The following is a 23,974-nucleotide window of genomic DNA, read 5'->3' as shown; positions in this document are numbered from 1 at the left end:
AACAACTAGCATTTACATAGCACTTGAAGATTTGCAATGTGTTTTACAAATATGATCTCATTTTATGTTCCAGCAGCCCTGGAAGGGAGGTCATATCACATTATAACCACCATTTTAGAGATGAAGAAACTGAGGCAGAGGTCAAGGGTCACACTGCTAGTAAAAGCCTGAAGATTGATTTGAATTCAGGTCTTCTTGACTCCCGGTCTACCTTCTGAGTTATCTAGCTGAGCTGACATTCCCTGGGGAGTGGGGTGGGGAATAAAACATGTAAACAGATAAAAATATAAGATAATTTGTGGAGGGATGAGTCAGTAACAGCTAAAGCAGGCGTTCTTAACTTTATTTTTGTGTTTTGAACCCCTTCTCAGAATTATGTTTTGGAATGTATAAATAAAATATATAGGATGACAAAGGAAACCAATTCTATTGAAATATAGTTATGAAAATATTAAAAAAAAATAAGGTCATAGACTTCAGGTTAAGAACCCCTGAGTTAAGGGGTTTACTTAAAGATCTTTACTTAAAAAGCCTTTACTTAAAGATCCTTAGTTATGGAGAGCTCCCTTCCTATTAGAAAGGCAGTATAGTGCACTAGGAAAAGACTTTTGTATTTTGAGTCATGGGACTTGGGTTCAAATTCAGCCTCTGTCATTTTTTTCCCTCTGTAACCTTTGATACTTCCTTAGCTTCTTTATTAGTATAGTGAGGAGGGTTAGTTACATGACCTCTGATGCCCCTTCCAGCTCCAGATCTCTGGCTTTATACTTAGTGCTTGTCTCAGACTGTTTTTCACTGAGTTTCTATTTTCTGAGCACCTTGCAAGAAGGTCCTGGGAAATGAATGTAGGGCCTGGGGTGAAGGATGGTGTTAAATAATTCCAAAGAATAGATTGAGGTTCTTAGCCTTTTTAATGTCATGGACTTCTTTAAATAAGGACCATGGGCCTATTAAATAAGATAGTATTTCCAAAGTTCTTAGTATCATGTCTGGCACATAGTAAGCCCTTAAAAATCCTTCATTCCTTCATTTGTTCCTTAGTTCCCTCCTTCTCTCCCTCCATCCTTTCCCTCCCTTCCCTCCCTCGCTCCCTCCCTTCCTTCCTTCCTTCCTTCCTTTCTTCCTTCCTTCCTTCCTTCCTTCCTTCCTTCCTTCCTTCCTTCCTTCCTTCCTTCCTTCCTTCCTTCCTTCCTTCCTTCCTACCTTCCTTCCTTCCTTCCTTCCTCTGTCCTTTTGGCAGTCTGGGGAAGCCTATGCACTCATCAGAATGTTATTAAGTATATCAATTGAAATACATAGGATTACAAAGGAAAACAATTAGATCAAACTAGTTATCAAAATATTAAAAAAAGAATCCAAAACCAACTGTCATAGTTCATAGATCCTGGGTGAGGAGTCTCTGGATTAGAGTATTAAAATTATGGTTGGTGAGCTCTCAAATGTCATAGAGCATACTGAGGTTTCAGCAAGGTGTTTGGTGCAGTCTCTAACTGCAGTCTCTATCCTGTCCTTGTAGACAAGATGGAAAGCTGAGAGCTGGATAATGCTATGGGTAGGCAGACTGGGAGCTGGTTGGATGACTGGACCCAAGGAATAATGATTAATGGGCCACTATCAATCTAGAGAGAATTCTCCACTGGAAAGCCTCCGGGATCTGTCCTTGTCTCTGTGATGGTCATCATTTTTCTCAATGACTTGGCTGAAGGCATAGGTGATGACATGCTTACCAAATTTGTGGGTGACAAAGCTGGGGGGAGTTGCTAATATGTCAGTAAATTGAGTCATGATACAAAAAGATCTTGACAGGCAAGAGCAGGGGATCTTTAACCTTTTTTGTGTCATGGATCCCTTGGGTAGTCTCATGTAGCCTTTGACTCCTTTCTATCTTGTATGCTGTTTTTTTAATGCATAAAGCAAAATATATAGTATTCCAAAGGAAACCAGTTATGTTGAAATAAAAGATAAAATTTTTCTCACCCAAGTTTATGAACTCCTTGAAATTTATCAGGGGACCCTTTGAACAAGGCACCCTACCTAGCCCCTGGTTAAGAACCCCTGAGCTAGAGAAGTAGAGTGAATCTAATAAGATGAAAAAAATATTTGTACCAGATCTGTGGTTTTTCATTCATATAGAAAACTTACAGTGGGAAGACTTCTACTGATGTTGGGGCACTGAGAAGTTAGGTGATTTACCCAGGGTCACACAGCTGGAATGTGTCAGAGATGGGTCTTGATCCCAGATTGTCAGGGAAAAATGTCAAGTCCTTTTGGCCATAACAATTCATGAGATCATCTATTAAGGCAATGATCTGTGATGGTGGAATTAGAGAAGGCTCACATAAATGCAATCATGGATCTTTGGAAATGTTGAAGTTTTAAAATAAATGTAAAGTTTTGCACTTGGCTTAAAAAAATCAACTCATTGAGTGTAAGACATAGAGCTAGATATTCAGTTGGAATCAGAAATGTTTGATGCAACCATGGAAGGTGTGGTTTGGGGCGTCATTAGATGATGTTAGTTTGACAGCGGTTGAGGCATAGTGTCTAAAGAGAACTGTGATGGTGCTACCTCACTCTGTCCTGTTCAGAACACATCTGGAATATTGGGTCCAGTTCTAGGTGCACACATTCTAAGGAAGAGCAAGTTGGACCAGGGGAGGGTGACTGGGATGGTGAGTGGTTTGAAGACTACATCATATAGGGATAAGCTGAAAGAACCAGGGGTATCAAGCCTGAAGAAAAGTCTTAGAGAAAAAATTGTAGCTGTTTTAATAACTAGCTACAGAGATGGGGAACCTCTGGCCTAGAGACCACATATGGCCCTCTAGGTCCTCAAGTGGGGCCCTTTGACTGAATCCAAATTTCACAGAACAAATCCCCTTAATAGAAGGATTTGTTCTATAAAACTTGGACTCATTAAAAGGCTGCACCCAAGGACCTAGAAGGCCTGGATGCTGCAGGTTCCCCACCCCTGATAGCATCTGTGTAGTGTGTTAAGGTCTGCAAAGTACTTTGCAAATGCCTCATTTTATGCTGGGAGGTAGGTCCTATTACTGTACCTATTTTATATGTAGGGAAACTGAGACATAGAGAAGATAAGTGGTTTGTCCAGAGTCACACAGTTACAGTGCCAGAAGCTAGATTTGAATTCAAATCTTCCCGACTTCAGGTCCAGAGATCTCTTCACTGGCCACCCTAGCTGTTTTAATTAGTTGAAAAGCTGTCCCCTGAAAGAAATATTAGACTTGTGTTACTTGGCCCAAAGGCAGAACTAGGAGCAGTAGCGGGTGGTCAGAGGGGGGAAATCTGGGAGATTTTGGCTCAGCAAAAAGAAAAGAAAAGCAGTCAGAGCTGTTTAAAAGTAGAATGGTTGACTTTGTAAGGTAGTGAGTCACTGGAGGTCTTCGGGCAGAGGCAAATGCCTCCTTGCTGAGGTTGTTGCTAATGTATCAAAATCACAAATTCCCTTTTGGAAGGAACCTTAGAGATTAGCCAGTCCAACATTTTGCGGGTGAGAAGACTGAGACACAGAGAGGTGCCACCCAAGGTCATAGAGATAGCAAGTGGCAGAGCTGGGATTCGAAGCTAGGTCTTCCCTCTCTGCATCCAGCCCCCTTCCTACTGCTCTATTTCCTGCTGAGGGAGAGGATGAAGTCCATGCCTTCTGTGGTTCCTAGGATTTTGGACAGTCAGTGATTCTCTACAGATAATCCATTCCCTAAAGGTGGAATAATGAACAGGTAGATGATTGAAGGTCACACATATGACCTGGAAACCACCCCTGGTTAAGGATATTATGTTCTGGCTTCACTGAGGGTCCCCAGGAAAACTTTACAGATGCCGGTGGTGGTGGTGACAATTCTGCAGAAGAGAAGGCCGAGGGCTGCCCTTGTATTTCCAATATAGGAATCAGAGACTACTCTCCAAGTATCCCAGGACTGGAACTTGGGGAAATTGACATTGTGGTTCAGTAGGAAGGGGACTTGTATTGTCTGGGAGTTGGGATCAGGATTTGAATCCTGACTCTGCCACTGGGCAAATTCCTTCACATTTCTGGGCCTCCTTTTCTTCATCTGTAAAAGGCCCCTAAGGGTTTTTCCAGATCTATGATTGTAAATCTATGTATTTGTAAAAAATAAATGAATCCCCCTTTCCTACCTGAACAAGTGAAAAAGAAAAGTAAAAAAATAAGACCCTCATTACAGATATGCATAGTTGAGGAAAATGAATTCCTTGACTGGTCATATTTAGCAGTGTGTGAGTGAGAATTCAGCATTTTAAGCTCAGGAGGTGCTTTGTCTTCAGTCCCCTGGCACTGTGGTCTGAATCTACAGATAGAAGGAATTTAGGTTAGATGAGTAGAGGGACTGCCTCTGATTTAATGGAGGTGAATCTTCAGCAAACCAGCAGAAAGGGATATAGGGTGGGGGTATGGGAGGGAATCCCATCCCCTGGCAGAAAGGAGACTCTTCCTGGAAGGAGGCAGGGAGGGAAGAGAGGAAGTGGTTGTTCAAGCTCTGCGCTTCTTCAGCTGATTCTCCTCTCAGTGGTTGCCATATCAAAGCCGTTCTATTTTGAGCTACCTGGCCTAGCTGTTGAGACTAGAGAATGGCAGCCCTGCTGGGCTCATGGCCCTGCCCTGGCCTGAGAAATCATCCTCAAATATCTTTTTTCATCACATCATCTCCTGTGCAAGTTTTCTATAGTCTGTTGTGCTTGATTCAAACTCTTCAGACTGGCTCCCTTTTTCCTCCCCTTCTCCGTCCTTTTAGCTTGTACTGGTTACAGTTCCAGTCAGAAGAATCTATCCCCATGACCTGCTGTCTTGTTCTCAGGACCCTCCTTCCCTCCAACCTCTCCCTGTCCCTCTGAATCCTCTTTCCCTCTAGCCTCTTGTCTTCCTTAAGTGTCCTCTTCCCCATCCTCCTTTTGTTTCCCTCAGCTTCCTTCCCCCTTCAAAATTTAGGTTAAAATAACTTTTGCTCCCTCAGGAAGGATTCCTTAACTTAAACTTATGTTGCAGCAAGAAAAAGATCAAAGAAGAGATTAGTCTGTTGCTTGGGATGGACAGAACCTATGATGATGTTGGATGATGGAACGAAGGCAAAACTACTCAGCTCCATTATATTTTTTGTTTTCTCTCAAAGATAATTATACTTCATTTAGTAAGTAGAGAATAAAAATGGTTAAAAGCATTTTATGCAAGGAAACAGTAAGAGAGCAGCTGGTTGCAATCAATGAGCTTAAGCCATCTTGTTCAGATCTCAAGGTATTGAAAGATTTGCTGGTATAATTGCTGAGTAGTTGTTGTAGATCTTTGAAAAGTCATGGAGAATGAAGGAAGTACCACAGAACAGGAAACGCATAGTTGTCTAGCTTTTCAAAAGGGAGTGAGAAGGGGTGGGAGAAGGTAGATTCTGTAAGTTATAGGATAATGAGCTCAAGTTGGATTCTTGGCAAAATTCTAGAACATATTATTAAAGGGATGATTTGTGAGCATTTAGAAAGGAAACAAAAAATAACTACAAATTGGCATCAGTTGATCAAGAACAGATCATTCAAGATTAAGGTCATGTCTTTTTCTGATAGATTGATTAGACAATAGACCAGGGAAATGCTGTAGACATAGTATGCCTAGTTGATTTCAGCATGAGATTTGTCCAAGTCTCTCAGGACATTCTTTTGGGATGGATGAACTTGTTATATGATCAGACCAAAGAGTAGTTGTACTGTTAGCATGAAGGGAGGTCACTAGTGGGGTGCCCCTCAGTTTTATTCTTTGCTTTTGGCCTTGTTCTGTTCAATATTCTTATCAATGACTTGGATGATGGCATAGATAGTATGTTTGTTAGATTTGCAGATTGCATGAAATTGGGAAGGCTAGTTAATATTTTAGATGAGAGAATCAGGATCCTAAAAGATCTTAATAATCTAATCTAGCCAGATCCAGTATGGTGATATTTAATAGGAATAAATGTAAAGTTCAAACTTGGATTCAAGAAGTCAATCTAATACATAGTTTTAGTTCATGTGAAAAAGACCTGGGTTGTCAATGGACTGCAAGCTTGATATGAATCAATAGTAAGCCATACTGCTAAAAAAAAGCTATTGTGAGGGGCAGCCAGGTAGCACAGCAACTAAGAGCACCGGCTCCAGTGTCGGAATGACCTGGGGATTGAATCCTGGGCTCAGACACTTAGCACCCACCCAGAAACACCTGGCCGTGTAACCTTGAGCAAGTTACTTAACCCCAATTGCTTAGGAGTGGCCAGGTGGCTCAGCAAGTAAGAGCACTGGCTCCAGTGTCGGGATGATCTGGATCAAATCTGGGCTCAGATACTCAGCACCACACCCAGAAACCTTGAGCAAGTTACTTAGCCCCGATTGCTTTAAAAAAAAAAAAAAGCTACTGTGTCCAGGTGTGGTGGTACATTCCTCTAAATCCTTTTACTAGGGAAGACTGAGGTTGATGGATTACTTGAGCTTGGGAGTTCTGAGCTTCAATAGGGCTAAAGCTGATCAGATGTACACACTAGGTCCAGAACCAATATGATAAACCCCTGAAAATGGGAGAGGGGGAATGGGGGTGGGGGAGAATAGGGACCAGGCTACCTAAGGAACTGGTGAATTGACCCAGATTGGAAATGGATTGTTGGGTCAAAGCTTCTGTGTGGTCAGAAGTGGGGACAGGCATGTGAATGACAGTCACATTTTCAGTTGGGGTGAGATAGGAAGTCCCAGTCCTTAACAGAATTTAGGGAGGGAATTGGAGGATATAACCTTGAGGGCTCAGAGTCAGTCAGTTAATCAATCAATCAGCATTTGTTATAAACCTACTATATGATATGAACCTACTACTTAAAGTAAGAACTACTATTGTGCTAAGTGCTGGGGATACAAAAAAATGATGAGATAGTGTAGCAGCAAGCACCCCAAGCGCGTCCTCAGGGTTTGCAGCTACCACAGGTTCTTGGATCTGCTTTGTTAAAGGATAGCAACTCAAAATGGGTTAACAAGCTTACTTTAATCAGTCAGACATATATCGTTTACCTTGTTCAGGAGAGAAAAGGTCAGCACCCTGAACCTCAAAGTATACAGGCATAATTATCAAGACAGAAACATCAAGTAGACAGATTTCCAAACTGTCCAACCATTACATCCATACCCAGTCAACATCTGGGTTTCCACATTCTGGGTTTTTCAAAGCCGGGGGACTCTCAAAACGGCTTCCCAGAATTCAGATCAAATCACAGAACACTTCTCAAAGTGAGTCCCAAAACAAAGCTACACATCAGGGCTTATATAGCCTTCTCCTGGCTCAGAGAATGTAACAACCTTATTGACCCATTGGCCAATCAAAAAGTATCTACTGAAAAACAAGCCTCCCCCACCCCAGGCTTCAGGTGCACATTAGCCTAGGGGCAGGGAAGATCTTTAAAATTTACATTCTTATTACAGATAGCCCCTTCTCTTTTTTTATTTTATTTTATTTTTTAGTTTACATCATTCATTTCCACAAGATTTTGAGTTACAAATTTTCTCCCCAATTTTCCCTACCCCTTCTCTTAAGAAGCTTACAAACTGATGGTTAGACTGCTAGGATTGCCTACTATCTACTATTAATAGGAATAAATGCAAAGTTCAAACTTGGATTCAAGAAGTCAATCTAATACATAGTTTTAGTTCTTTTGAAAAAAGACCTGGGTTGTTAGACCTGTTGCCTCCAGGCAAGATAGTTTCTAACAAAATAGTTTCTAAGTTTCTAACCTTTCCTTAATCCAGGCAGTTGGGTTTGGGAAATCTTTTTTTCATGGATTATCTCCAAGTAGATGCCACAATTTCCTTCCTTGTAGAACATAGCTGCTCAGTAGTCACGTCTACACATCTTTCAGTACTCCTGGATATAGTTTGTCTGAACCTGGTGACTTAAACTCATTGAGCGCACCCACATACTTAAAAAAAACCCCAACCCCGAACTGTTTCCTCTTTTCAGATCTTGGGTTTCAACTCACTTGTTAACCGTTTCTATTCTGTACCTCTAGCAGTAATATCATCAGCCTTGATAGAGAAAATGAGAAACATAGTAAGAGTTTCATAGGGTTATTCTCAGGGGTCAGGAAGTTGCCCCTGAAGTTTGGCTCACATGGTGCAGAGGAATGAACACTGAGCTTGGCATGGGGAGGCTTGGGTTCAGTAGGGGGACCCTGGTAGTTAACTGGGCCTATCGCTCAGGGTAGATCCTTTAGACCTCCATAGGAGGGGATGTGTGTATATGAGGCTCAAATTGGAGAACAGCTATGAAAGTGTTGAGATGGAGGCTTTTGGTATCCCTAATCCAGATGTTTGAGACTAGAGATGCTGAGTATCAGGAGCACAGGTGGGTAGGATGGGTACATGACTGAACTGAGGGCAGGTATACTCTCTGTCCCAACTTTGTGCTGGGTGTTCTGGGTCCTGGACAGTCTGGTTTGGGGCATGGAGTAGAGTTATTTGGGTAATCTTGCCCTTGCCAGGGGGCAGGGCCTGTGGGGTCTAGAGGGTGCTGACTGGAAATTTCACATCTTAACCTTATAACCCTTATCTCTCCCAACCCTATGTATTCAGCTTCTCAGGAACCAGAGGCTACAGAGGAAGGCTGCTTCGTGACCAAGCTGTGGGGACCCTGTGGCCAAGGATGGGACACCCTGAATGGTAAGGGATTGTGGATGGTGCAGGGGGAAGGAACAGAGTGGGCTTAATGAGGCTAAGGCAGAAGTGAAGGGACTGTATGTTACAATGGAAAGAACACCTGTCTCTGGAGTCTCTGGAGGGTACCTGGGTTCAGCTCTTACTCTTAGATACTTTCTACCTGTGTGACCTTTGACAAGTTACTTAATTTCTCTGAGACTCAAGCTTCTTCACCTGTAAATTGAGGGTGTTGGATTAAGTGGCTTCTGAGATGCCTTCCAGCTCTACAATCTATGATTTGTAAGATGAGGGGATTGGACTAGAAGACCCCTAAGGTCCCTGCCAGTTATAACGTTCTGATCTTTGGAGGTCTAGAGGTTGGCAGGAAGAAAGGAAGGGGACCTGATAAGAGAAGAGGGAAGGGGGGAACAGGATAATGGGTAATGCCACAAGTCCTTACTGATTGCCAAGCCCTGTGTGGTCTCTGCTGAGGGGTCTATGGGAAAAAGAGAAAACATAGTCTCTGAGCTTAGCTAGATAACTGTAGAGACCTGCTTCGTCCATGGAAGAGGAAGAGAACAGTACAAGATTAGCGTTTTAGGGTCTGAATGCATGGGCTGTACAATCTAAGAGGAGAGGCTGGGTTTTTCTGGGGGAAAGAGTGGATCTGGACCCTGATGGGAAGGGAGAATTTGGAAATGAGGAGTGAGAGAGGAATTGCCTGAGGAAAAGGTACAAGATGGGATTTGGACGATGTCTTTATGGGATGGGGAGTGGAGGACTGTGAAGGTTCCTGTCTGGTTGACTGGGAGGTAGTGTTGCCGTGACCAGATGGGGAAGTCAGGAGGATGGATCAGTTTTGGGGCAGGTGGGTGGAGATGATGAATTTTTTTTGGGATAGAATGAAATTGGGGTACTGCAGGTGAAAATGTTCTGTCTTGGTACTGTGTGTGTGTGTGTGTGTGTGTGTGTGTGTGTGTATAAATGGATGAGTTGTGAACAGAAAGTGGCGTGATTAGCAAACATGTGGAATTAGTCACCTTATCATCGGTCTTCTCTGAGACTGAATTTGGGAGGAAATATGGTACAGTGGAAAGACGGCTGTAGAGGGACCTGTGTTTGAATCCCAGCTCTGCCCCTTCCTAGCTGTGTGACCTGGGTCCCCCTACCTGCGACTGGTTAAGCAACTGGAGATAGCCAGTCAGTTGGACAGTGGGTGATGCCAAGAGGGGGAGTAGGAGGAGGTCAAGGCAGGTGCAGGGGCTCTGATGTTATGGAGCTCTAAGGAAGGACTTTGGGGAAACTTGCCAGGCTCAGGAACAAAGGGAGAGAACTGAGACAGGTGGGGCCTGGGTTGGGTGGAGTGTGAGAGGAGGTGGTTCTAAATATATGTGCCAGGAAGTGTCCTTTCTAGTATATCACAGGAGACAAGGAAACACAGTGGTGAAGTATGAAGGGTTAACCAGCAAAGGCTTCCTTAAGGAGAAGAGCATGGGGAAAGGGCAAAGGATGTAGCAGAGCTTGGGGTGAGGATAAGTGTGCTGCCCCTGTGCTGGGATGGGGCCAGGATTGGGAATGGGAGAGGCAACTCTTACTGGGTTGTGGGGGCAGGGAGAGTCTTAAGCTTCTTTTCTCATCTCTGATGATCACAGAGACCTCATCCCACTGGGGAATAGCTCTAGCTGAGCTGTCCTGGGCCCTCTTTGGGTATGCTAATGAGTCTGTTAATTAACCAAGCTTCATGAGAGAATAATGAAATTGCTTCTAAACCAGGCCTCATGCTCATTTTAATGAGGGGAAACAATTATGCCATTTCCTCAGCCCCTCCCCCCTGCACCCCAAAGGGCACTCTCCCCACCCCTGACAAATCTCCTGGGCCTACAACCCTGTTACTGTGATTCTTTCCTATGGAAGCTTGGAACCAGATGTCCCCTTTTACCCTTCAGGTCTTGGGCAGAATAGGGACATCGTGGGGTCAGCTAGGTGGCACAGTAGATAGAGCACCAGCCCTGGAGTCAGGAGGAGCTGAATTCAATCCCACCCCAGACACTTACTAGCTATGTGACCCTGGGCAAGTCATTTAACCCCAATTGTCTTTCCCTCCCCCCCAAAACGAATAGGGACATCATGGGCCGAGAGAAGGTCTTGGTTACCCCTCTTCCTCCTGCCCCCAAACTGCTAGCCTCTATCCATACTATTTGGTTCTGGAAGATGGAAACTGAGTCAGAGGTAGGGTGGGAGGAAAAATGAGAGATAAAGCAGCATGGAACAGTGAAAAAAAAATGATGGATTTGAAGTAGAAAGACCTGTGTTTGAATATCTGTTCTACTATTCACTACCCGTGTGACTTTGGTTAGCTTCTCTGGGCCTTCCTCCAACTAGATGACCTCTAAAGCCATCTCTAAGTCTGTTATCCCATGATCCTGTGATTGGCTTGGCCAGGTCAGGTGGGGCCTTGAAGGTTAGGCTGAAGAGTTGAGACTTGATGCAGTTGGGAGGGGTAACTCAATGAAAGCAGTGTTTTAGGGTGGCCCTTGGGGTTTTGAATGCAGGGAGGTATGGGACTTAGGAGGCTGGAGGCAGGCCAGTTAGGAGGCTAGAGATAAATCAGTTGGAAGACTACTTCCATAGTCTAGGAGAAAAGAACTGAAGGCTTGCCTATACTAAGAGGGTGATCTTGCCAGTGCAGAGAACATTTCAAGAGATGCCTCAGAGGGGTAGAAATGACAAGACTTGGCAGAACCAAAGATAACTCAGAGTTATTGAATCTGGAAGATTGGGAAGATGATACCATCATCTGGGATCAGAGGGAAACTGATCACCAGAATCCTAGATATTAAAGCCAGAAGCGACATTAGAGAATTTAGTCCTTCCCTTTTATTTTACAGATGGGGAAACTGAGGCCAAAGAGAGGAATTGTCCTGCCCAGGGTCACATACTAGGTTAACATGGGAAAGACAGTATGATGTGGGTAGAGCTCTAGACTTTGGACTATAGTGACCTTGGGCAAGTCACTTTATAGGATCATGGAATTTAGAGTTGGAAAGGACCTTGAGAGAGCATCAAGGTACTGATGTCATTGAATTAGTATGGCATAGTCTATAGAATGCTGGCATTGGAGTCAAGAAGTCATGGGGTCATATACTCAGTAGCTGTATGACTTCCTCTCACTTTCCTCATCTGTAAAATGGAGACTTTTGTACTGATTTTACAGGATTTGACCATTTCCTTCTTCATCTCATTTTACAGATGAGGAAACTGAGGCAAACAGGGCTAAATGACTTGTCCAGGGTCATAGAGTTAGTGAGAGTTCAAATTGAGATTTGACTCAGGTCAAGCACTCTATCCAATACACCACCTAGCTTTTCATAATATACATTATCTTGGTTGAAGGAAGTGGTAAACCATTCCAGTACCTTTGCCAAGAAAACCCAGATGGGGTCACGGAGACAGAATTGAAACGACTGAACAATAACAGTAACAAAGAAGGGAACAAATGGCAGGAAGTAGATATGTGGGGGTTGATGAGGAGTTTAGCTATGAAAGGAAAGTGAGAGTAAATGGGAACTATGTAACCAAGTAAAAGTTGTTCACTCTGGGGATTTTTTCTTTAAGATAGAGGAGACTTAACCATGTTGGAAGGTAGAAAGTGGTGAGGAGAAAGGGGTGAGATTGAAGATTTCTAGCATTTTGGAGAAAAGGACTCACCTGGAAGTCAAGAGACCTGGGTTCAAGTACTGACTTACTAACTTGCTGTGTGACCTTGGACAAGTCATTTCCCTTCCTTGAAGACTCCCTTTTTCCCAATTGCAAAGTCATAGATTAGGCTTGACACTTTCTTCTGGTCCTGGAACTGTAGGATCCTCTGAGTGACAGCCCGGGGGCTAGGGTGCCTGGCTCCCATTCCAATTTCACTGCCGAGTTGCTCTGGGGCTTCCTGGAAACGTGCTCAGTTGCTCACCTGTTCTTTGGGAATCTGCACACTCCTCCGTAAAGTGGGGAATCACGTCTCCCAGGGATGGTGGGAGGAGAGGGGAAGAGTCATGTGGAGGGTGTAGAGGCCCCATGATCTTGAGGGTAATAATGATAACTGACATTTACATAGCCTTTAAAAATTTTAAAGTGCTTTAAAGTCTGCAAACTGTTTTACAGTCTCCTTATAGTCCCACAAGAACCCCAAAAATAGTTTCTATTGGTATTGTTATCCCCATTTTATGGATGAGGAAACTCAGAGAGTTGAAGTGACTTGTCCTGGATCACAGTTAGTAAGAGCTGGAAGCAGGATTTGAACCCAAGCCTTTCTGATTTGGGAGTCTGGCATTTTATCTTCCCTTATACTTGTCTCTATCCTGGGAGTAAGAGGGAGTGAGATGGAACGTTGTTTGGGGAAGACCATGTGAATGAATAAGCATTTATTCCATGCCTTCTGTGCTCCAGGTGCTGTGCTTGGTTCTGGGAACCAAAGTGATGCCTGCTCTCAGAGAGCTTGCATTCTAATAGGGGGTGCTAGAGAAGTTGTGGTTAGGAAAGGGAGTTTTTGGTGCAGAATCTCAGACACATGGTGAGAACAGAGGGCCTGTGTGTTAGTAGGCCTGGCCTACTGCAGGGTAGCATTTCTATTAGCATTTCCTCTTTTCACAATTTGTGCACACCTGTGCATGGGAGAGTGTCTCAGCATTTCATTCTAGGCCTGAAAGAGAGAGATCTGCTGACCCAGGGGTGCTGTGAGGCTCAAAAGACATTATGGATAGTGTATGCTTTGCAAACATAAAACACTACATAAATAACAGTGATTGTTATGTGTTTCCAGTAACCAGGCCTCTAGCCTCGTGATGACTTCATTCCCTGAGATTTCTATTATATTCTTTTTCTTCCTTTTTTTTGGAGGGGGAATGCAGGGCAATTAAGGTTAAATGACGACATCGTCCAAGGTCACACAGCTAGTAAATGTTAAGTGCCCGAGGCTGGATTTGAACTCAGGTCCTCCTGACTCCAGGGCCAGTGCTCTATTAATTGTATCACCTAGCTGCCCTGATTTCTACTATATTGTTGCTAAATTCAAGCAATGTTTGTAGAGCGGTACCATCTATCAGTGCTGGTAGATATTTAACAACCAGTTTTTTTTAAAATCATGCATGTATACTTTTAAGTTTATTCTGCATTAGTAACATTTTCTTAAGTCTAGACAATAAATAAAACAACAAATCAAGCTCTGGTTTGTAGCGATTCCTGATTTCTGAGATATACAAAGCTCACACTGGAAATTTAACAGCTGGCTTTCCCAACCCTCTTAGACCTGGCTCTAGCATGTCCTTACACTGACCTGTACAGACCTCAGGCCCCTATAGACCTTTCATGAGACTCTTAGGCTGTGAGGAGTTGGAGTGCCATGGTTCTGAGCTGTCTTAGGGTCACAATGAAGAGGAAAAGCGGATAGAAAAGATGAATGCCACCTGGATTGTTAGGTGGGGTGGTGGATAGAATGCTGGGCCTAGGGTTAGGAAGACCAGAGCTCAAATCCAGCCTCAGACACTAACTTTGTGACTTTGGGCATAGAGGGTAGCCTAGTGAGAAGACATGGAAAATTAACTGATTATTCCTTTTGTAATGGTCTTGGGGAGTGGTACAGAGGGGGCCTAATGGGATGAAAATGATCAGCTGGTCTTAGCATTAGTTAGTGGGCATGGCTTCCTCCTTCACGGTCCTCTCCCTGAATCACTGTCTAGTCATGGCAGAGTGAGGACCCAAGTAGGAGTATTTATTCCAATTCATTATTCTGTTGCTCTTGGGAAGGTTTGTATGGGGCTGAGGCTTTAAATGTGGTTTCCCTTGTTCAAGTGATATCATTTGACTTATTTTGGGCACTGTGTGCTATGACTTGATATGGCAGGTAGGTAGGTGTTGTAGAGGCTAGAGCACAGGATGGCCTGAGTTCAAATCTGATCTTAGACACTTACCAGCTGTGTGACCCTGGGTAAGTAATGTAACCCTGTTTGCCTCAGTTTCCTCATCTGTAAAACGAGCTGGAGAAGAAAATGGCAAGCCACTCTAGTATCTTTCCCCAAAAACTGCAAATGGAGTCATGAAGAATCAGATACAACTGAAATGACTGAACCACAACAGTACAATAGAGTCAGGAGGCCTGAGCTTCAGAATCTGTAAAGATTCAGATAAAAATGGACTTACTTTTGTCATAGATTTGCTATAAGAAAACACTTTGTAAACCTTCAAGCACTAGGAATATAACCCAGGCTCCAACCTTAATCATTTGCATAACCTTCATCCTTGGTGGTATATGAAACATGGAGTCATCATTCTCTCCACCAGTGAGGATGTTTTATGCAAATATTCCAGGTGTGTCCCTGAGTTACATTCCAGTGAGCTATTCTAATTCATATCTTTATGGCTTCTGTCCTTGGTCCTGGATGAATAACTGGGAGCTGTGTGTGTGTGTTTGGTGGGGAGATATTGGGTATGGTGCTAAATACAGGAGGGTTAGTGGGGACATTGATTTTCAGGCTCCACTAACCTCTGTTCTCTTCCCACATGCTCAGGTGGCCCCCAGGGCCTGGCCTGCAACACCATGGAGAGTCTGAATCATCTTTGCTGAGGCCATGAGGGGCTATCATGGCGATCGAGGCAGCCAGCCCCGCCCCACCCGCCTGCCTGACTCGCCCATGGACTACGGCCCCACGGCCCCGGGCTCCCGACCCCCATACCTCCTGGGCCCTGGTGAACCTTACCCTGCGGACCCCCGATACTGCCCTTCACGGGCTGGTCCAGGCCACCTCTCCCCTGACGGCCCTCTGAGTCTGAGTGAGCCACCTTCTGCAGGTCCTGACGGGGGGCTGGGACCTGGGCCAGGGCCTGGCGGGGCAGGCAGCAGCACCTTCCCCAGGATGTTCCCTGGGCAGGCCCCCTTTGATGGCTGTGAAGACTGCGTGGGTCACCCTCCAGGGAAGGTTGCTGCCCGCCTGCCCCCGACACTCCTGGACCAGTTTGAGAAGCAGCTGCCTCTGCAGCAGGACGGTTTCCACACCCTGCCATACCCACGAGGGGTGGCGGGTGGCAGTGGTGGCACTGGGGCTGGCTCTGGCACTGGTGGGGGTGCCCCTGAGCCCCGAAGTGAGAGCCCCAGTCGTATTCGCCATCTGGTCCACTCCGTCCAAAAGCTCTTTGCCAAGTCCCATTCTCTGGAAGCTCCAGGGAAGCGGGACTACAATGGGCCTAAGGCAGAGAGCCGGTCTGGAACCGGGTCGGGAAGTGAGGGGTATGCTGGTCACCATTCCCCACATGGGCCCCCACACCACCACCACCACCACCACCATCACCACCACCATCACCACCAGTCCCGCCATGGCAAGAGGAGCAAGAGCAAGGACCGCAAGGCCAATGGGCGGCACACACCCAAGTCCATGGGCTGGTGGAGCTCAGATGACAACCTGGACAGCGACAGTGGCTTCTTGGCAGGTGGGAGGCCCCCAGGAGAGGCTGGTGCCCCCTTCTGCCTAGAGGCACCTGATGGGACCTTCCGGGACCTGAGCTTCAAGGGGCTCCCAGGCGGGCCTGAGGGCCGCTGCCTGGCCTGTACTGGCATGTCCATGTCACTGGATGGGCAGACGGTGAAGCGCAGTGCCTGGCACACCATGATGGTCAGCCAGGGCCGGGATGGGTTCCAGGGGTCCGGGCCAGGCAAGGGGCTCCTGGGGCCTGAGACCAAGGCCAAGGATAGGAGTTACCACTACCTTCAGGTGAGGCTCTAGTGGGGTGGAGGGTGGCCTCTGTTGGGGAGGTGTGCTGGTGCTGGACATACTCACCCCTTTTCCCTCCCTCCCCACACCCCACTATGTTTCACCCTTCCTGCCCTTGGAAGGGGAGTATTGAGCCTGTTCCCAATGCAGCCATATCTCCATTATCACTTGGCAAACTTTAAATATCCACTGATCCGGGCTCATTTACCCCTCCAATGAAAATAGCAACTGTATTTTCCAGACTAGGTGATATGGAGGGAATGTGGATTGGGAGTGTGTACGTGTGTGTGTTTGTGTGTGTCCAGAAGGAGGAAAAGCCTCTTTGGCTGAGGAATTTGGAAGGGGGTAGGACAAGAATGGGAAAAAAATACAGGGAGGTCTAGGCTGGATTACTATTCAACTGTTTCCAGATGTGACTTCCTTGGCCTTCTGGCTCCTCATTGTAGAGAAGCTGGGAGTAAGGGAGTTCTTAGATAGTTGTGACATCATTTCCCCCTTTCCCTGCAGTCTATACCTACCTCCAGCCCCACTTGCTGCCTGTTGCTGGTGGTGCTCCAAGCCAGGAAGGGGTGGGGAGTCTGTAATCTGAATTAGTCTGTGGCCAGCCCCCTTTCCTGAGGGGAAAGCCAATCTAGCTCCATTGGGAACTAGGGAAGAGCCTGACTTTGTGTCCCTGTTCTGTTCATCCCTGGCTGGGCTGCTGAGAAGCCTGGGGCTGAGCTAGGCTGGGCTCTGTCATCCCAAATCCAGACATTACAGGCCCACCCTAAAGAAACCTAAGGCAGAAGGGAGCATAGGATCACACAGTCAGGGCTGGAAGGAGTCTCAGATGTAATTTAGTCCAACTTCCAAGTTTTACAGATGTGGAAACTGAGGACCACCAAAATATTTATAGATAGTAGGAGGCAGGACTGGGATTTGAACCCAAGTCAAATTCAGAACTCTTTCCCCTTTACCATGTCTTTTGGAATGAGCTTTCACACCCCAATTCTAGCTTCAGCCCCATAAGTCCCAAGTCACCATGGAGCCTGACTCCTTTGCCCCTAGCTGGGAAATTCCTTTCCTTCATGTTAACCACCCAGAGCACACACAGATGGAGTTTTACTAGTTTCTGAAAGATCAGAGTGTCTGGAGCCATAAGGGACTTTAGAGGTCCCCTAGTCTAGCCCTGGATAAAGAAACAGAGGCCCAGAGAGAAAAAGGGATTTATTGAAGGTCATAGACTTAGAAGGGGCAGTGCCATCATTTGAACCCAGGCCCTTTGACTTCAAACCCAACACTTTTTGATCTACTATCTGGCCTTCCTTGTGGAGGAAAGGAATTGAACTAGAAAAGGCCAGACACCCCAGAAGGCTTAAGTTGCACAACCTTGTATCCTATTCTGAGATGGCCTTGGTTTCATTCCACCACTCAACATAGATTCCTTGTATCATCAGCTCTTCTCCCCTTGAGTCCCAATGGACCTTGCCTTCCCACAGGTCCACCACCAACAGACAGCTTTGGCCAGAAGATGTAGCATGCTCTTGTCTTGATTGTCTTGATCTCTGAATTCATTCCCTGCTCTTTCTCGCTTTGGATAGGACACCTGTCTCCCACCCTGTTCCTCCTTAGTTTCAGGATTGGGCTCAGCACACACACACACACCCACACCCACACCCACACACCCACACACACACCCATGGTCCTATCTGACAACTGGCCAGAATGAGCTTAGTTTTTATGTTAGGTGAGCAGTGGGAACCCTAGAATCAAAGGATTATAATTTTATACGATTTATAATTTACAGTTTGTTTAACCACAAGCTCTCAATTCAACCTAACCTCACCTGAGGGTGTACTCCATGTTCCTTGCCCTGGCCATAGTTTATGGCCCTTGTCTTGGGCACCAACATTCCCAGTTATGATTCCACCTAGTAGGCCAGCTTGTTTGAAACACAGAGTATGGGAGAAAGAATAATATGAAATAGATCTGGAAAGGTTGTTGTGAGTCAGATTATGGTGGGCTTTACATGTCAGGCCCAGGCCTCTGTATTTTAATTTGGATGTTTTAGGGAAACACTGTACGATTTTAAGGTGGAGTTGAGGAGGGAACACCCGAGAATCCAAGATAATCCAGATAAGGGAAATGGAATGCTGAGTTCAGGAAATAGCAGGAGCACAACTAGATTGGAGTGACTGCGTTTTGCCCCAAGGTGCTAAATTTGAAGGGCACTGACAGCATATGCAGTGCTTCAGCAGCATGGAAATAATATAACTTAGATCCCAGTTAGTAAGAAGAGTTAAACTAGGAGTCAGCCAGATGGACAGACTAGGGTGAGTTCTTATTTGCCCTATCCTCTGTCTCCCCTCCGTGGTGCAGTGTCTTGCCCTCTATCACCTACCTCTCAACCCTGATTTGTATCATTTGCTGATTTCAATAAATGAAAATTTAACAATTGGCTCTCTTGTTTGAGCCAGTTTCAGTGCATTTGTTTAGAGGTGGAAAGGTGATATCTAGTCTGAGGGATCTTAATCTTTGCTATCATGGACCATTTTGGAAGACTGGTGAAGCCTGTGGACCCCTTCTCATTTTACCTGCTAGCCAAATGGAGGGTCTAGCCTGAGGTCACATGGGGAGGGTGTAGCAGGGCCAGGATTTGAAATCATGTCTTTTGATTCCCAAACCTGGTACTCTTTCTCCTCTTCTAATTCACAAATGTGGCAGCAACCCAGCTGGAACAAGGACAGAAGTCCATTGGCAGTATGGGACTGGTGCTTTCCATCACAAGGCCTTCCCTCCTCAATGGTTCCTATCATTTAAGCAGGTGGTGGTAGGCCAGAGGATCTTTTTCTCTGCCTTGGGTCACCTCTATTACCCTTTAAAGCATGTCATAGCAGCCTTGCTGAGGGATTAAGAGACTAAATACCAAGTGGACTTGGGTTTAGTGTGTGGGGGAGGGACCTGTAGCCTCGAGGTCACCTGTGGCCCTCTAGGTCCTCAAGTGCTGCCCTTTGACTGAATCCAAACTTCACAGAATAAATCCTACTTCCCACTTTGCTGCTGATATGTCATCAGAAAGGCCAGAAGGAGGGTACTGAGCTGCTTGAGAAGAGAGGCCCAAAAAGGTAGGAGAGAACCATAGAGAGAGTGGTGTTGGATGAGGAATTTGGGACAAGGGGCACCCTCCCCACCTCCCCCAGTGAAGGGTAGGACTAATGTTGAGCATGTGTGAATGGAAGGATGGGTGCATAAGTGTTCTGGGTTCTTCTCGGGTTACCAAGAACTTTGGTGTTCACTGGGGATGGGGAGAGCAGGTGGGGTGGGGTATGTCAGGGAGGTCCTAGACAGGAAACCAGAAGCATCTCCTAATCCTCAGAGACCATATTATGGACTGGGATTCAGGACTTCTGGATGTGTTTTAGGGTAGCCTCCTTTATCCCTCCTCCTTCCCTTTTCCTCTCCCCCTCCTCGGACTCGATGTCCCTGCCTCCCCCTCCCATAATTATTTCCTTACCTTTCAGCTAGAAGCACAGTCTGGGCTGTGTGGGAAATTCCCTCGAACCAGGAATGGGGAAGAGGGAAGGGAGATGGGAAGGAGAGAAGGGTCTCTTTCTGATTCTCTCTAGAGCCTTTTGCAGATGGAGGGGGGATGGACTCCTGGCCTCCCCTGGGCCCTCCTCCTTAACATGCACCTCACAGGATTCTGCAGAGGGGAGCAAGGGATGCAGCTGCCAGCGATCTGAGCAGCGGGGAGGAGTAGGGACAGATTTGCTGCTCAGGCTCTCTTCCTGGATTTCACTCCCTCTCTCTCAGCCTGGCCTGTCTCTGCTCCCCCTCATTTCCTCCCCCCTCCCTCCCACCTCACCATACGGTTTCTTCCTATTTGGAAAAGGATGGGGCAGGAGGTAGGGCCTTTATGGGATGGGGCTCCTTTTGATCCAGACACCCAATTTGCTCTGGGGTATATTGCAGGGTCACTAAGGTAGGGCTTTCTGTATTCCTTGGAGATTCTAGACTGCCCTCCACTCCTCAGGTCCTCACAACCTCCCTGCTCCAAAGAGAGGAAGGCAACACTGAACCTGTAGTCCAGCTGGAATTCCAAGCCTCCACCCCCTCCCTGAGTTTCCATTTTTCTCACTGAACCTCCATCCCTATGCTGAGCCCCCCCCTGCCCCAGACAGAGCCCCCGCCAACTGAGGCCCTTTCCCTTTACTGAACCCCCAGGCCCTTTAGCTAATTCCCCTTTTCTATCCCTAAAACCTTTGTCTTTGCTGTACCCCTTGTCTCCTTGCCTCATCCTCCACATGCTCTTTCATCCCTTTAACTAAGTCATCATCTGCTCTCTAGCTTTCTGCTTGCTGACCCCTCTCCTGAAACAGAATCTTGAGACATCAACCCCTTACAGATCCCCCTATCTCTTTGCTGAGCCCCTTCTCTCATTTCTCAGCCCACATCTTGCTTAGTGCCCATTCCTTCACTGAGCTGTCTTGGCCCTTTGCCTTACTAGGGCTGTGAATTATCCCCATCCCCCACCCCCCATTTGTCTCAAACCAGTTCACACAAATTGGAAATATGCAAATGTTCAGCCTACCTAATGACCTTGTCAGCCTTCCTCCTGCTCCCTGGCCTGGGTCTGATACACATGCCCAGTCCCCAGGCAGAGAAAGACCTTTGAAGTCATCTTTTCCTTCCTCCATCCCCCTCCTCCCAGACTGGCTCTTGCTGCCAAAGATCTCTGGGGAAGAGGTGTTACCAGTTCTCTTTGGTCTCCGTACATGCTCTTACTCATTTCTAACCTTAATCCTTCTTGCAATCCCAACTCCATTTACCATTGTTATGAGTTTGATAGAGGACAGCACTGGATAGTGGGAAGAAAGTCAGAGGGACGGAGCTACTGAGTGTAAGGGAAGGAGGAGAGAAGGGCATGTGCATGTGTTGGGGGAGAGGGGGCGTCAGGGGAATAAGGGTGAAGGCAAAATGCTTGGACAACTTGAATAGGGAAAGAGAGTAGGAAACAAGAGACTTTCATGCTCTGTCTCTTCTCTGTTCTTTCCTTCTTCTTTTTTGACCTTTTCTTCTTCCTCCTGTCTCTACTCTCTTTCTCCTTCTCCCCTTTTATTGTTTCTCCTCTTCCTTCTTATTCTGATTGCCTTTTCCCTGTTTTCCCTCCTTATCCTCTCATACCTTACTTCCCATCCTCTCCTCTTTCTTCTCCCACATTGTCCTTCTCTCTTCCCATTTTCTTCCTCCTTTTCTCCTTTTTTTCTTTTCCTCCTTTCTCCCTCTCTTGCCCCCAATCCTCTTCTTCTTCATCCTCTTTCCCTTTCCTTTTTCTCTCTCCCTTCCCATTCTTATATTCTTCTTTTCCTTCCTTCCTCTTCATCCTTATCTTTTTTCTCTTCCTTTCCCGTTCCATTTCTACTTTCCTCCCTATCCCTTTCTTCCTCTTCTCCTGTTTTCTCTTCTTCCTCATTAGATTAGCAGATAATTGAGGAGGTGATTGCATGGGAATCCAAAGATTTGAAAAATATTCTTCATACTCATTCCCAGCTCTGTGCCCAACTGTCCAGCCTTAGGCCTCCCCATTATCTGCTTTTCAAAGAATGGCAAGGTCAAGCTACCACCTTCCTGGATAATACAACCCCAAAGATCCAACGTCCGAAAGAGCAGAAAGGAGAGATTCTAGGGTAGTCTCTCTGGGGTGTTATGAAATAATAGAAGCACACAATCAGAAAACTAAGGTCCACTGATGCCTTATAAAATGGAGATGATCCCAGGTTCCAAACTTTGGTGGTCCTACCAAGCTGGAAAGGTTTTAAGTACAGTTCCAGTGATGGATTATGGGTCTACCACTTGAGGACAAGTACAGAGGGGCTCATTATTGGAACTTTGTTCACCTGGGAATGAATTCTTTGGGCACAGACACCCATGAAGCAGATAAAAATTTAAACTGGCCCCCAGTTCTTCATGTCCCTCTTCTGCTTCTGTGGTGATAGTGGTGAGATGAATTAATAAAAAGCCATTTATTAAGCACTTACTTTATACCAAGCACTGCTGAGAGCTGGGAATACAAACAAGGCGGTTTGGAAAGTTACAGGAATGTGAGTGGAGAAGCTTTAGGGAATTAACACATCCTTTGGAAAGGCAATGACAATATTGATTCGATTAGTGCTCCAGAACTAGAAAAGGGGGGCTGGAGTGCTACATGTTCTTGTTGTGGCAGGGAGAAGCTGCCTGGGGAATAAACTATGGCTGAAGCCTACATCCAGATATAGTGAGTCAATATGAGACACTTCTCACATTGGACAGCAGGGCTCCAGACGTGAAAGGTTAAGTTCTCCAAACTACCTACATACATTGGTTTAACTGTTGGTATTCTTAATGTGTAATTTTTCTACAATGACCAACTGGCTTGAGGGACTGACTCATACCCATCCATATTGTCATTATCTCTACAAACAAAACTGGAAGAATGAAGTTACAGCTCAATGGAAGGACGGGGCACAGGTTCTCCTTGGAGAGTCCATTGAAGGAAATGGCAAAGTTGGCTTCATCCTTTGCTCTAATGGCAATGTTACTTCATGGGACACTGAGTCATTTTGATTGACAGTACTCTTGAAGAGGGGAAGCAAATAAACTCCCTGAAGATAATTGTGGCTTATTTTCTAACATCTGTTGCAGAGGATGAAGACAAGGCGGACAAATTCTGTGAAGAATTTGATCAAATGCTCCCTACTTCTCCAACATATACACTTCTATTTGGTGATGTCAGTTCAGACGTGGACAGGGGAGGGGGAGGATGGATGATGGAAAATAGATGGAAAAGTACACTTCAGCATGAAGGAATGAAGGAAGTCACTGGCTTAGTGCAGAATATCAGGTTTGGACCTCAGAAGCCATCCAATGCAGTCTTTAGCCAGACAGCAATGCCTTTTTATGATATCCCTGACAAGTGGCCATTCAGTCTTTGCTCAAAGACATCCAGTGAGAGAGACTCAATTGCTCTTCAGGTGGTCCAGGTCATTCACACACACACACACACACACACACACACACACACACACACACAAATCTTTAACTCTTTGGGAGTTTCTCCTTTCATTGAGTTCAAGTCTTTTCCTTTTATTCAGTTAGGAAGGTGGTACAGTAGATAGAGTACTGGGCCTAGGTAGAAGACCTGAATTCAATTTTGGTCTGTGACCCTGTGAAGCCACTTAACCTCTGTTTGATTTAGTATCCTTGGCTTTGGAATGGGGATAATAGTGTCTTCCTCCCAGGGCTTTTGTCAGGATCAAATGAGATAATTTTCTTCCTTCCATCCCTTCCTCTTTTTTTCTTTTCTCCTTCTCTTCCCTTTTCCTTCCCTTCCTCCTTCATTTCTTCCTTTCCTATTTCTTTTTTTTCTTTACCTTCCCTCTTCCTTTCCTTCTTTTCCTTCCTTTCTTCCCTCCCTTCCCCTTCCCTCCCTTTCTTCCTTCTTTTCTTCCTCAAATCCCTTCCTCCATCCTTCCTCCCTTCCTTTCTCCCTCCCTCCTTTCCTTTCTCCCTCCCTCCCTCCCTTCCTCCCTCCCTTCCTC

At 45.7% G+C, this 23,974-nt stretch overlaps 1 protein-coding gene across 2 annotated transcripts in view; it reads left to right on the top strand.

Annotated features, from left to right (window-relative positions):
* Positions 1 to 23,974, top strand: part of DLGAP3 (DLG associated protein 3) — an 80,797-nt gene that overhangs the window by 20,237 nt on the left and 36,586 nt on the right. For both annotated transcript variants that reach the window (XM_069067892.1, XM_069067893.1), the window contains exons 2-3: positions 8,605 to 8,691; positions 15,222 to 16,418. In XM_069067892.1, the coding sequence (XP_068923993.1) occupies positions 15,282 to 16,418 (1,137 nt within the window). In that variant the 5' untranslated portion in view covers positions 8,605 to 8,691; positions 15,222 to 15,281. The remainder of the gene's footprint in view (positions 1 to 8,604; positions 8,692 to 15,221; positions 16,419 to 23,974) is intronic.

The sequence above is a fragment of the Petaurus breviceps genome, unplaced genomic scaffold, assembly GCF_028583685.1.
Source record: "Petaurus breviceps papuanus isolate PSGF00001 unplaced genomic scaffold, PetGlider_PUasm1.0 90760, whole genome shotgun sequence".
NCBI classification, from domain to species: domain Eukaryota; kingdom Metazoa; phylum Chordata; class Mammalia; order Diprotodontia; family Petauridae; genus Petaurus; species Petaurus breviceps.
The sequence above is the reverse complement of the archived record's forward strand: the minus strand, read 5'-3'. Positions and strand labels throughout refer to the sequence as shown.